The 12514-nt window shown below is 44.7% G+C and overlaps 1 protein-coding gene across 1 annotated transcript in view; it reads right to left on the bottom strand.

The window, feature by feature from the left end:
• Positions 1 to 7670: 7670 nt before the first annotated feature.
• Positions 7671 to 12514, bottom strand: part of XK (X-linked Kx blood group antigen, Kell and VPS13A binding protein) — a 44128-nt gene continuing 39284 nt past the window's right edge. Inside the window, exon 3 of the mRNA XM_080794821.1 lies at positions 7671 to 11761. Coding sequence (XP_080650947.1) covers positions 10935 to 11761 — 827 coding nt within the window. The 3' untranslated portion in view covers positions 7671 to 10934. The remainder of the gene's footprint in view (positions 11762 to 12514) is intronic.

Genomic DNA, 12514 nt, shown 5'->3' with positions numbered 1-12514 from the left:
CACCAGGATTAAGATTATTTGATTAGTGTTAAAGCCCACAGAACAGGGCCTGGCACTTACTAAACCGTTCCAAAAGAATTGTAATAAGAGTGATAATCATATCTTGAGATGCATATTAATGCATTTTTCCCTTCTGCATTCCATGTGGCTGACCCTGTCCCTAGTCACCCTGAGGCAGCATCTGTTTGGGATGAGGGAATTAACGGATGTAATAGGGGCTAGAACTGGGGACAGGAAGGCAGAGCATTTCCACCTGAACTTGGCAAAAAAGGTTTTTTTTGAGCTGAAGACATGATCTTGGAAGTCAGGCTTTGTTATGAGAGAGAACTGTTTTTCAAGTTCCTTTGGCTCTCACTGGGCACGTCAAAAGCAAATCCTAGAGGGCTGGGGCCACCCTGCTCTTCGAGAGCGGAGAGGACACTCTTTCAGCCTTGAGCACATAGAACAGGAGGCATGTTGTCCCAGAGTAAGCCAGGCGATGAGGGAGAGGAAATGGGCTCTTGGGTGATTGTGGGAAGAGGGACCCCCCTGAATCCTGATGCCAGTCCCCCAGACATAAGCCTGGGAATGGGGCGTATTGAATCAATTGAGAGAATACCAAAGGTTTAGGAGCTTTTGCTCCTCTTCCCATTGGTGACCCCTGAGGGACGTTTATCTGGGGCCCCGCCTAATCATGTGTTAGCAATGGGGAGGAAAGGTGCAGTCAGACACAGAGAGGGCAGGGACTAGCCCTCTGGTGTGGCTCTAGGGATTTGGGAGTCCAGCCTTGCCCAGAGGAGGTAGGATGTGAGGCTGAAGCTAAAAGCCTTCCATATGCCCTCTTCTATGTGGGAAACAGCCCAGTCCCAGGGCCCAAAGGAGGGAATGGCATGGGCTCTGGGGTCTGCAGCTCACAGGGAGCCAAGGAAGGCCGAGGAAGCAAACAGAGGACAGGCCCCCCAGCTGCAGACCTCAGCAGCAGACTCCTGCAGAATGTGTAGGACCCAGGTGAGAGCTAACACTGGCCTGACCTGGCCTCAAGACCAGCCTCAGGCTACAAGGTCCTCTGCCATGAAGTCACACAGTCCCTCTCCCATACGCTTGGGTGCCACCATCTTAGCAAAGGAGGAGGGCGGGGCAGGCATTCTGAAAGAACATTTTAAGTCTAAGATGTCCATTTAGTTCAAGGAGACTTTAACGAAGCAGAGAAGCCAAGGTTAGCAAAATTTTGTGGGTACTGTGTGTGTGTGTTTGTGTGTGTGTGTGTGTGTGTACACGCATGCACCTGTGCTAAATGGGGATTGGGAATCATGAGGAAGTTCAGATCCAGTCTATTAAAAAGATACATTTTATTTGTACATCTGAGTACAGTGTGGGGAAATCAGTGATTTTGCTACCTTTCTTCTCTCAGGAAACACTGTCATGGGGACTCTGAAGAAAGAGGTGAACGGTCCGGGTAGGAGTTGAAGTACTTCTTGCTCCCTGGCCTCAGACCATCAAATGCCATGTAACTATGACCCTGTAATCCAACTGTCTTTCTCAGGAACTCAAGCACTTAATAGTCTCCCTCCGAAAATACCGGCTTGAAATTTTTTTTTTTCCTAATTTATCTATTTAAATAGTAGTAACTTTTTTGGTTCCAAAGAACAAAGAAATAAGACTGGATAAACCAGGTTCTAGGCTCAGGTGTGCTCTACTTCAGTAGTTGGGCTTCGGTAAGTCCTATCTGTTTTACCAGGAAAAGAGGAGAGTGGCCCTGAGCACAAATATTGTAGGAGAATGGGATTCCAACTCCAGAGTTCTTTCGTCTGGGACCCTCCTGATTCCAGCCCAGTGACCCCCTCAGGGCTGCAGTGCCGGAAGCTGTAGGCGGCACCCTGCCTCAGCCCCCAGCCTGAGGTCCAAACGGGAGCAAGTCCTCCCTACTGAGGAAGGGCTGCCTTATACATGCTCGTGCCCCTTTGTACCAGTCCCCCCCCCCCCCGGAAATGCCACCAGATTTGCTACAAGACACTTAGCCTAGGCTTGACTCATGTCAACACTATCATTCCTTCTCCCCCTCACTGTGTGCCTCCTGATCGGCTCTCTCTCACGTTCCAGCAACACGGACCGACAGGCTGTTTCAGTACTTATAAATGTCCTTTGTACTAATTCCAGGCTTTTTCACATGATGTCCCTTTTACCAGGAACATTCTTTCTAGTGCCTTCATCAGGCAAATGCCTCTTCAGGATTCAGATCTCAAGCAGGGGCAGATCCAAGTTTTATGGTGCCTGAAACAGATAATTTGGTCTGAGGAGAGGTTTTGGGAAAAAAAAAAAAATACCCGTGAAAAAAGATTAACTCCGAATTTGGTACAACACGAAAGAATATTGAGAATGAAACAACTCACCGCAAATTACTTATTTTCAGGTTGCTTCCTTCTGTGATCTCTTCAGACGGTGTGGCAGAAATGCTTAGTAGATGAGCTTCCCCATTGCTTCCTGACTTCTCCTTCCCGCCCAGAACATGCTATACCTCCCAGCATTCACAGGGGGGCCTGAGGCTTAAGCTATATACACTTCAGGGTAAATTGACCCCGGTCTCAGATTTTATGTCACTTTCTTTTTGTACCTTCTCTGAACCTCCAAGCCCAGATCTGGACTCCTTATCTCTGTCCCTGGGACCCCCTAGGTATACCGCCATCACAGCTCTGATGAGAAAAGAGCTTTGAAATCACCAGGTTGCATGGCTGTCTCTTCAGATAGAGTATGAGTTCTGAAAACCAGACGAATTTCTCGCTCACCTCAGTGCCTAGTGGAGCATCAGGCATACAAAAGCACTCTAAATGTGTGTGTGACTAATGAATGAATATCTGGTTCTCCCCATCGAACCTCTGGGGTTCCTGATTCTCCACAGCTGACAAGAGGCTGCCTTCCTGCTCTTTCTAGATGCCCACTGCTCCACGATTTCAATCTTGTGACATTGAGACAACCAACCCCACTAGTGGGCACCCTCACATTGGAACTGGGAGTAATTGCCATGTTTAGTCAATACATGGCTTCCTCCAGAGAGCTTCTTAACCAGGGACACATAGCGCAAGAAGAAATAAGTATAGGATTTTTCTTTTTGGAAAGAGAGGATAGGGAACTTGTGCGTTCTTCCCCAACTCATCACCTTAGCTGAGTCTTGATTTTCAAAAATGTCGAGAACTTACACAACTCAACACACACACACACACACACACACACACACAATCCAATTAAAAAATGGGCAAGTGCCGGAATAGACATTTTTCCAAAGAAGACATACACGTGTCCAACACACAAGATGCACAATTCACTCATTATCAGGGAAATGCAAATCCAAGCCACAGGCCATCCAAATTATCTCATACCTGCCAGAGTGATTAGAATCGAAAAGACAAGAAATAACAAGTGATGGTGAGGATGTGGAGAAAAAAGAACATTTGTGCATTGTTAGTGGGGCAGGGAATTGGTGCAGCCATTGCGAAAAACAGCATGGAGTTTGCTCAAAAATTAAAAATAGAAATACCATATGACCCAGTAATTCCACTCCTGCATATTTACCCAAAGAAAATGAGAACACTAATTCAAAAAGACATCTGCACCCCTGTGTATATTGCAGCATTATTTACAAAAGCCAAGATATAGAAGCGACCTAAGTGACCACTGATCGATGAATGGATAAAGAAGATGTGATACGTATATACAAGGAAATATTACCTGGCCATTAAAGAGAATGAGATCGGGGCGCCTGGGTGGCTCAGTGGGTTAAGCCTCTGCCTTCAGCTCGGGTCATGATCCCAGGGTACTGGGATCAAGCCCCACATTGGGCTCTCTGCTCAGTGGGGAGCCTGCTTCCTACTCTCTCCCTCTGCCTGCCTCTCTGCCTACTTGTGATCTCTGTCAAATAAATAAATAAAATCTTTTTTTAAAAAAAAAGACACTACAGGTTGCCCAGCAAATGGCTATTTACCCAAACCCTGTTTTTGTGGGTATTCATCCTCCCATAGGCTAATGGACAGTGGCCCCTTTGCCAGCCCCCAGGGGATGAACGATGTGCAGTCATAGGAAAGCATGGTAATTACATTCTCCTTGCTGGAGACAGCTTTAGAGGAGGGGTGTGACTCAATCCCAGCCAGGAAGAAATTGGGGAAGTTCTGCTGTAGGTGCTGGGGGCTTCTAGGAAAGTTTTCTCTCCAGAAGTAAAAGAGCTGCCCAAAGGAAAATCTCCTTTCTAATTTTGGACTCAGTTCTGTAAGTATGATTCTTGGGACTCAGGTTGCCATCTTGGAATTACAAGGAGGCGAGCATGGAGGTGAAGTGACAGGTTGCAGACAACAGAAAGGAAGCTGGAAGGCCCCTGGGGCCTGAGGCTGTTTGGCCCACTGCAATCTAGAACCACCTCTCTCCAAACTTGTTAGGTCAGGTAACAATCCTGTTGTTTAAAAACCACTTTTGATAGGGTGTTCTACAAATTGTAGTTGGAGGTATCTTGATAAAATAATTCCTAGTAAGTCCAAGGAGGTGACTTGGGAGGTGAAGTGAGGAATGCCCGGAAATCACTTCGTTATTGGGATGGTTATTCTGCTGACACATACATTTATTAGTGCTTTGAAAGTATAAAAACATTTCACCTTGATGACATACTTTGTGTGAAGGTGGGTAATTTACTTCGTGAAGTTAGAACATTCACATCACATTTTGAAACTAAAAATATTTTCTCATCTCTTGAATCCAACTGCAAATGAGAGAAGCCGAGTGATTTGCATGTGAGCAACCTTCATTTCCAAAAGAAAAGAGTGTATGATAAGTATATTTGAGAAATTATTCCAGCAGAGAAAAAAAAAAAGAAGAAGAAGAAGAAGAAAAAAAAGAAGAAGAAACCAACAACAACAAAAAACGACTTTCTAGGTAGTAATTCCTGACATTTCCAGTTACAAAGGAAGTCTTTTAAGGTCACCTCCCTCATGACCGTAGTTGAATTTTTAAGATCTGTTCATGGTAGAGGCTGGGGGGATGATGACGCAGTTACCTTAAATACAGCAACACATTTAATCAGTCCTGGTCTATCATTCCCAAAAGCATCCCCATTGGTTTGAAAATGAACCACACAAGTGTATGCCAGACATGTCTAGTTAGTGTGCAAACATCTCTCATTAGTGTGAGGAGGGCAATGCCGGTCCAGTTCTTGGAGGTCGGGCTGGGCACCGTTGTTCTAAAAAATGCTGCCACTCTGCTTCAAGTCCCCTTGTTAGAAGAAGGTGACACCAGGGAACCATTCTCCTCTGTACTGGGGAGCTGGTGGGGATAGTCTTACAGCACCACCCCAAAATAGACTTTCTAAATCCTATTTTGTTTCTTGAGTGCTATCGCTCCTTGAAACCTGCCTCGTGAACACTACAGTGTAGGTAATTAAAGTAGGAAGCTGACTGATAAGAAATGAAACCAGATGTCTACGGAAGGTGCTATTCCCAGGGCTCTAGGAAGCAGGCTAATCAGGTTTCAATCAGGAACCCATCATTCGGAGAGAAAGAATTAATTCAGGATGGGAGGCAGGGAGGGACCAGAAGCCCAGGCAGGATCTATGTCGCTCTGGCTTCCAAAACCCACTTAGGCCAACACTGCTTCTGACCTCCTGGGCCTAATCACAGACAGAGAAACAAGTCTGCAGAGGGGGTGACAAGGAGGAATGGGGCATTCCCTAGGGCAGACTTCTGCAACAGACACAGCTTCTTCGCAGGTTAAGGGCCTAGTCTGATAGGGTTTATTATGCACTGGGAATGACAGCATTGGGGATATTTCTGAATTCCCAGGGTTTTTTTTTTTAAGATTTTATTTATTTATTTGACAGACAGAGATCACAAGTAGGCAGAGAGGCAGGCAGAGAGAGAGAGGAAGAAGCAGGCTCCCCGCTGAGCAGAGAACCCGATGCGGGGCTCGATCCCAGGACCCCGAGATCATGACCTGGGCCGAAGGCAAAGGCTTTAACCCACTGAGCCACCCAGGCATCCCTCTGAATTCCCAGTTTTATACCAAACTCTGCTGTTATAAAGTGCCTTTTTCTGGAGGAAAAAAATGCTCAAAATGTTACTCATTTAATTACAGTATAGAGTTGACATTTTTTTAAAGATTTTATTGATTTATTTAACAGAGATCACAAGTAGGCAGAGAGGCAGGCAGAGAGAGAGGAGGAAGCAGGCTCCCTGCTGAGCAGTGAGCCTGATGCGAGGCTCAATCCCAGGACCCTGGATTCATGACCTGAGCCAAAGGCAGAGGCTTTAACTCACTGAGCCACCCAGGCGCCCCTAGAGTTGACACTTCTGAGCTCTTTCCTGTTTGGAAAGATATGCATAGAGTGCATAGTCTCCTGGAAGGGGGGCACCAGAGGAATATAGCCATAGAGGAATAACATATATTTCCCTCAGCTCCTTCCTAATCTTTACAAACTTAAGCCTACACACTGTAAAACAGAACTATCACGGTGGGTGGGGGAAGAGAGTAAACTATAGGCTCACATTATTAGGCAGCCAAACTTGATGCGTAAAATGGGCATCCCTGAAAAAATTTCCCAGTTTACCAGTAAACATCCCAAATGTATGGTTTTAAGCTGTTCATCAGTACTGACAACATGTCCCAGTGTTCACAGGAAGTTAAACCTTACTCATAACTTTAAATAAAGAGACCTTCCAAGAAGAGGACTGTGTAGATTCACATCGTTGGGGAAGCTTTGTGAAGACAAACGAAGTGTTTGGCACCATTGTGAAATGGACTGTGGAGGCCAGACAGATAACTAGTATTGTGTCTGTGTTAAATTTCCCAAATTCGGTCACTGTACTATGCCTCTGCCCTTAGGAAACACACACTGAAGTATTTCGGAATAAAGCACGAAAGAGACAAAGCAAGAATGACAAAGCAAACACAGAAAGATGTTAATAGGTAGAGCTAGGTGTAAGATAGAAAGGAATCCCTTGCAGTTTCTTGAGGTTTTTCCATTAGTTTGAAAATACTTCAAACTGAAACACTTACAAACAGCAAATGAAGTAATTTTAGATTGACCTACTTAAACATTGTACTTGTTGACATTCAGTTTTCTCAAGGGATTGACTGAATGCCAAGGGCTGTCTTTGAAAGGACTTATCCTTTAGCTGAGTCTTTCCAAATTGCAAGGCCACCTTCAGAAAAGGAATTACTCAAACAATCCACGTCTATCTCATGCTCTGAAACAACTCCTTCAATAGCTGATAGTTTTTCTTCCAAAACTATCAATGGATAGTTTGTAAATGGATTGTCATTTACATTTGATTATTTATGTTAGTATCAAGTCACCCATTTATTTCTGAATCAGTACACCATTTATGTTTGTCTAGAAGAGATCTGTACTGCCTCTCTTTTTTTGGTATCACACACAGCAATCAACAGTCAGCTGAGCAGAATCTCAGTATCCAGCAGTGTAGCTTCAACGAATGGAATAAATGCTTATGAAACAGAGAAGATTCCATGAACTGTTGGTGTCTTGCAAGTCACAATCCTAGCAGTCTCAAATTTCTCGTCCTGCAGAAGGAATTCCCAGGTGAGGTTAAAAAAAACCATAATTAATCACAATGAAACCATTTTCAAATTTCTGTTTTTAAAATAATCCCTGACATCAAAAAGCCAGGAAAGAAATGTATAAGGAATGAAACACAAGGGGAAACTGAAAAATTAATTTATTATATGAAGAAACATAAACAGTAGTTATTAGAGTCAACGGCTGCAACGGAAGCAGCCTGCGAAAAAGCTCACATCCACAGTTTATTGACTGAGAGGTACTGACACATAACACTCATAACCACAGCACTAATGTTCTAAGGTGGTTTCCAAGGAAACGCAGTATTTGACACTTTTAATGTTTATTTTCCCATTTACAAGCCTGAAAAGATTAAACCCACATTCAATTAAAGTCTACCAGGATCAGGCATTCAACTCATAAAGCATAACTGTCGAAAGACAATAGCTACTATGTCCTTACTGAAAGATGAAAGATACAAAAATGAACAACGCATAATCACCAAAAGCAATTTCTCAGATTCCAGTGGGTTTTCTTCCTCCAAGTACCACGGGTTTGGGCAACTTCTGAGTTCTCTCCAAGAATAAAGACCATTTACACTTGCCCTTCCATAAGGTCAAAGGCCAAGGTATTCACTCGAGACACTCATGTAGATGATACTGCTTATTTCTTTTCTAACAGTAAAAACATAGTAACAACCTGTTTACGGACTTGAATAATTATACGAACAACTCCTTAAATATGCATGGCACTTTAAGATATTTTCACAGCATTTTCATATCTCTTATTTTAATTTGATCTTTCAAACAACAACCTTGTGAGGTAGGCCGCGCAAGTATATCAATCAATTTTGGTGAGTGAAGAAACTGAGGCATACAACAATTCAGTAACTTGTGGGCTACACGGGGAGGCGCCAGTCTCTACATTGTGCTGTCTCCAGTAATGAAGAGACAAAACCTAAACATTTTGATGATCTTATTTCAATATATTCTGATGAAACACTTCACCTCCATTCAGCTAAATGATCATGATTCAGTTCGAGCGGCTGTCATGACAAGTTACAGCATGCAATTAATTAGACAAAGCACTGAGAGTTTTAAAAATTGAAATTATAATGAAAAGCATTTTAACTCTCAACACATGAGGGAATTTGCTTGTTTGTCTTTTGGGCAACCTAGCTCTGCAGTCTGAACTATCATCACTTTATCATTTCAGAGGTATAATATAAATAATTTTAAAACAAAAATTCTCAGTTCACCATGACTTAAATTTTTACCACACAGAAAATAACAGTGGTTTCTCTCCCCCAAAGTGAATGGACACACATAGCCCCAGAGCAGGGATATCTGTCTGTCAAGGGTTAAAGATGACAAAATGTCCCATTTAGTTAGCAAACCTTTTTGTCCTTATAAATGTGGCTTATAATTGGGTTATGGGAGCCTGAAAGACCATCACTGTTAGTTTGGTTTGGGGTCATTTAAGATGCTTAGCTATCTTCTCCATTAAAATGATTTAAAATGCATTTGAAGGCTGAGATTTGGTAACAGTTCTTGAGACAGGCTTCCAAGCCAAGGTTGGATGTATCCATCCCTCCATCCCTCTCTAATTTGGACCACAATTCCTGCTCAAACTCACCATGTGTAACCTGTCTCCTGACAGACTGCCTATTAAAAACTGGATTGGGGGGGCACCTGGATGGCTCAGTTGGTTAAGCGACTGCCTTCGGCTCAGGTCATGATCCTGGAGTCCCAGGATCGAGTCCCACATCAGGCTCCCTGCTCGGCACAGAGTCTGCTTCTCCCACTGACCGCTCTCCTCTTATGCTCTCTCTCTCTCTCATTCTCTCTCTCTCTCAAATAAATAAATAAAACTTTAAAAAAAAAAAAAAAAAAAAAAAAAAAAAAAAAACTGGATTGGGGGTGGGGTGGGGAAGAAAAGAAAGAAACTGAGTGGGTCAGAAAGTTCAGCCATTAGGGGTCCTTAGACCATACACCCTGACTGCCTTGCAATGTCCAGCCTAGTCAGTGACAAGTCACGTGGTCCAGATAGTTCATTATCACGGTTTTTATGGTAGACATAATGGCACTAGATCCGGGCATTTTCCCGAGACAACTGAGGATACGCTATACAATCCTTTGATGAAATAAATACGGTTCCAGATTAAAGGAGAAATTATACTGGAGACAGGAGAGCACAGAAGCATAAAATTGGAGATAGCATTCAAAAAACTCACAATCATGCCAAATCAAAATACGTTCGGTTAAAGACAAAAGTCCCCTGGTCATTTCATCTCTTTGTATAATTTAAAAGTTTCTGAAGTCAGTATCTAACTTGGGAGAGGAGACCCTTTCCCTTCCAATAATGAAGAGTAAAATGCCCTACATAGTTACGCCTGGGGAGAGATTTCTGAGGAGTTTCCTAGAAAAGCTTAAGTTAACCAATGTAACTCTTGTCTAAAACTCTTCTGACAGGCTAGGAAGGAAAGGGGGAAGAGAAGACTATTTTTTCTTCTTTGTCAAGAAGGCAAATCCTAACAAAAGTCAACTATAAATTTCCCAGAATTGTAGGATGGGACTGAACCTTGAGGAAGTTTAAACCTACCTTCCAGCAGATTCATTTATCTTCAACCATCCTGAGAAGGTAAGATTTCTGCTTATAAAAGCCTATTTTTATATTTTAACAACCCTTGTAATCCAGACTCTCTCGAACACATTGAAGGAATACAAACCTTCCTAAAATCCGAGGGCTTCCAAAGCCAAATCCAGAATTCAATTTTGCATCCATGGATCCTTGGGAATAAAGTCTCCAAGTGTGAACTTTTGAATCCGAGCAGGCCAAGGTGGCTACAGCTGGTTATGTACAAAGAGCCCTAATGACAGAAAATGGAACATCTGCCTATTCAAAAAGCAAACTTGAACAGCCCTCTCTGAAAAGTCTGACAGGAATGATATGGCTGATGACAAAACCCCAGTCACCTTCTGTGGTCATGAGGACAGCTCTTGGATGAAAGCTATGCTCAGAGAAAATAAAACAAGAGGCTACCTACACCAGCAGTTCAAAAAAACCTAGAAAACAAGAAAGGTCCTGTCCTCATTCTACCTGACGGATCTAACCAGCCCAGCTCAGATAGCAAGGGGCCCTTGTCAGGGAAAAGGCCAGTAACACCTGGGAGAACAAGGTCAACTACAAATGGTGGTACCTTGGGCTGCTTCTCCAATACTCAGGGCTTTCCTTGGCTTCTCTCCATAGTTCCCACATGCCCAAGAGCTCTCTAAAGAGGAGCAACTCACAGGGAGCTGAGAGCTAACTTCCCTCTCTGTCAACTGCACAGGGCCCGTCCCTTGTATGAAGAACAAGGATCAACCCAGAAAACAGTAGGTCTGAACTCCGAGAGACTCAGGTCCTACTAAGCTGAGCAGAGCTCTTCGGTATTCAAAATCTGGCTGGGCACAGAACTTATTTTACTGCTAGAAGGTGTCTCATCTCTGTCTCCGATTGACCTTTGATCCGCCTTGCCTACAGACTCACGGGACTTCCGCTGCCTGCAGTGACAGCAGACACACTTTAGCCACTCTTGAAAGCCTTCGGAAACCGTGGAGGAGAAGAGCTTTTTGCAAGGGTGGAAGAACTGATAGAACACAAGCATGAACAGGATGGCTGTGCAGTAGCCAACGAGCAACTGCAGAATCAGCAGAGGCGCACACACGTACATATAGATGTCAGTCTTGTAAAGATACCACATGAGCAGGAGGACGGCGTTCTCAATGAATCTCAGCATGTAGTACACCAGGAGCCGGTACCAGTTCTGGGACTTGCTGATGAGGTCAGGGTTGTTGATTTTCAGCTGCACGGCTGACCAGCAGAACATATTGATCCCGGCATAGAGTAAGGTGAGGAAGCCCAGGACAATGGTGGTGCCCACGCGACTGAGGGCCTTCTCGATGTTCTCGGGGAATGGGGAGCCACTGCACCAGAAGAGGATCCAGGGATAGAGGAAGAAGCTGAAGAAGTTGATGAGCACGACCATTACCACCCAGGCCTTCAGGACGGAGGTAAAGAGGACCAGGACAATGACTCGAGTGGCAATCTCGAAGCTCCTCCAGAGGAAGATACACACATAGGCCAGAGGCTTTACTTTGACATCATACTCGTCGTACTTGATCTTGATGGCTAGGATGTTGCAGCGCAACGCTCCGTATACAATGGACAACAGGGACAGGACCATGAAGAGACCTGGGGAGAGGAGAGAAAGAGCACGGTCGAGTCTCACCTGCACCAAGAATCCTGCTCTCGCAGATACTTCCTTGCCCCTGTTTCTCAGACCCCCTCTCTTTTCTGCTCACAGGCTGACTGCCAGCGGTCCGTATCCACTCACTGTGCTGCATGGCTTTTTCCAGGGCCGCATGACGCTGCTCTGCCCAGGGGCCGGGGAGGCCCATGGGCCAGGGAATCCATGCCCCGGGAGAGCCCTCCAGATCCAAGTCTAGCCCTGATAAGAGCTGGAACAGAACTACCCCGCCCACCCCCCGCCCCCCACGCCTTGGGTAGTGTAACTCCGAGGCCTGTGTCCTCTCCTATTTTCCAGTGTTTCCTTACAGGCAACTTGCTGGTCACGCGTGGTGACTGCTGTCTAATCACACTCCCTTTGTTGGCTGCTGTGCCTGCCATGTCTTAGTCCCTTCTCCCGTGCTCCTTACACCCTCCTCCAAAAACACATGCATGCAGAGCCTTGTCTCCATGTCTGCTTCAGGGTCAACTCAAATTCAGATGCCTTTCTAACGCCATCTTGCTCTGCCAGAATATGTAAGGTCCTTTATGTGGTGTGTTCTGTTTCCTCACTTAGCTTATAAACTCCCACAGAGTCAAGAATGACCAAGTCTGGGCGCCTGGGTGACTCAGTGGGTTAAGACTCTGCCTTCGGCTCAGGTCATGATCTCAGGGTCCTGGGATCGAGGCCTGCATCAGGCTCTCTGCTCGGCGGGGAGC

This window comes from Martes martes (genome assembly GCF_963455335.1).
Source record: "Martes martes genome assembly, chromosome: X".
NCBI classification, from domain to species: Eukaryota; Metazoa; Chordata; class Mammalia; order Carnivora; family Mustelidae; genus Martes; species Martes martes.
Note: the sequence above shows the minus strand (reverse complement) of the source record. Positions and strands in the feature narration are given on the sequence as shown.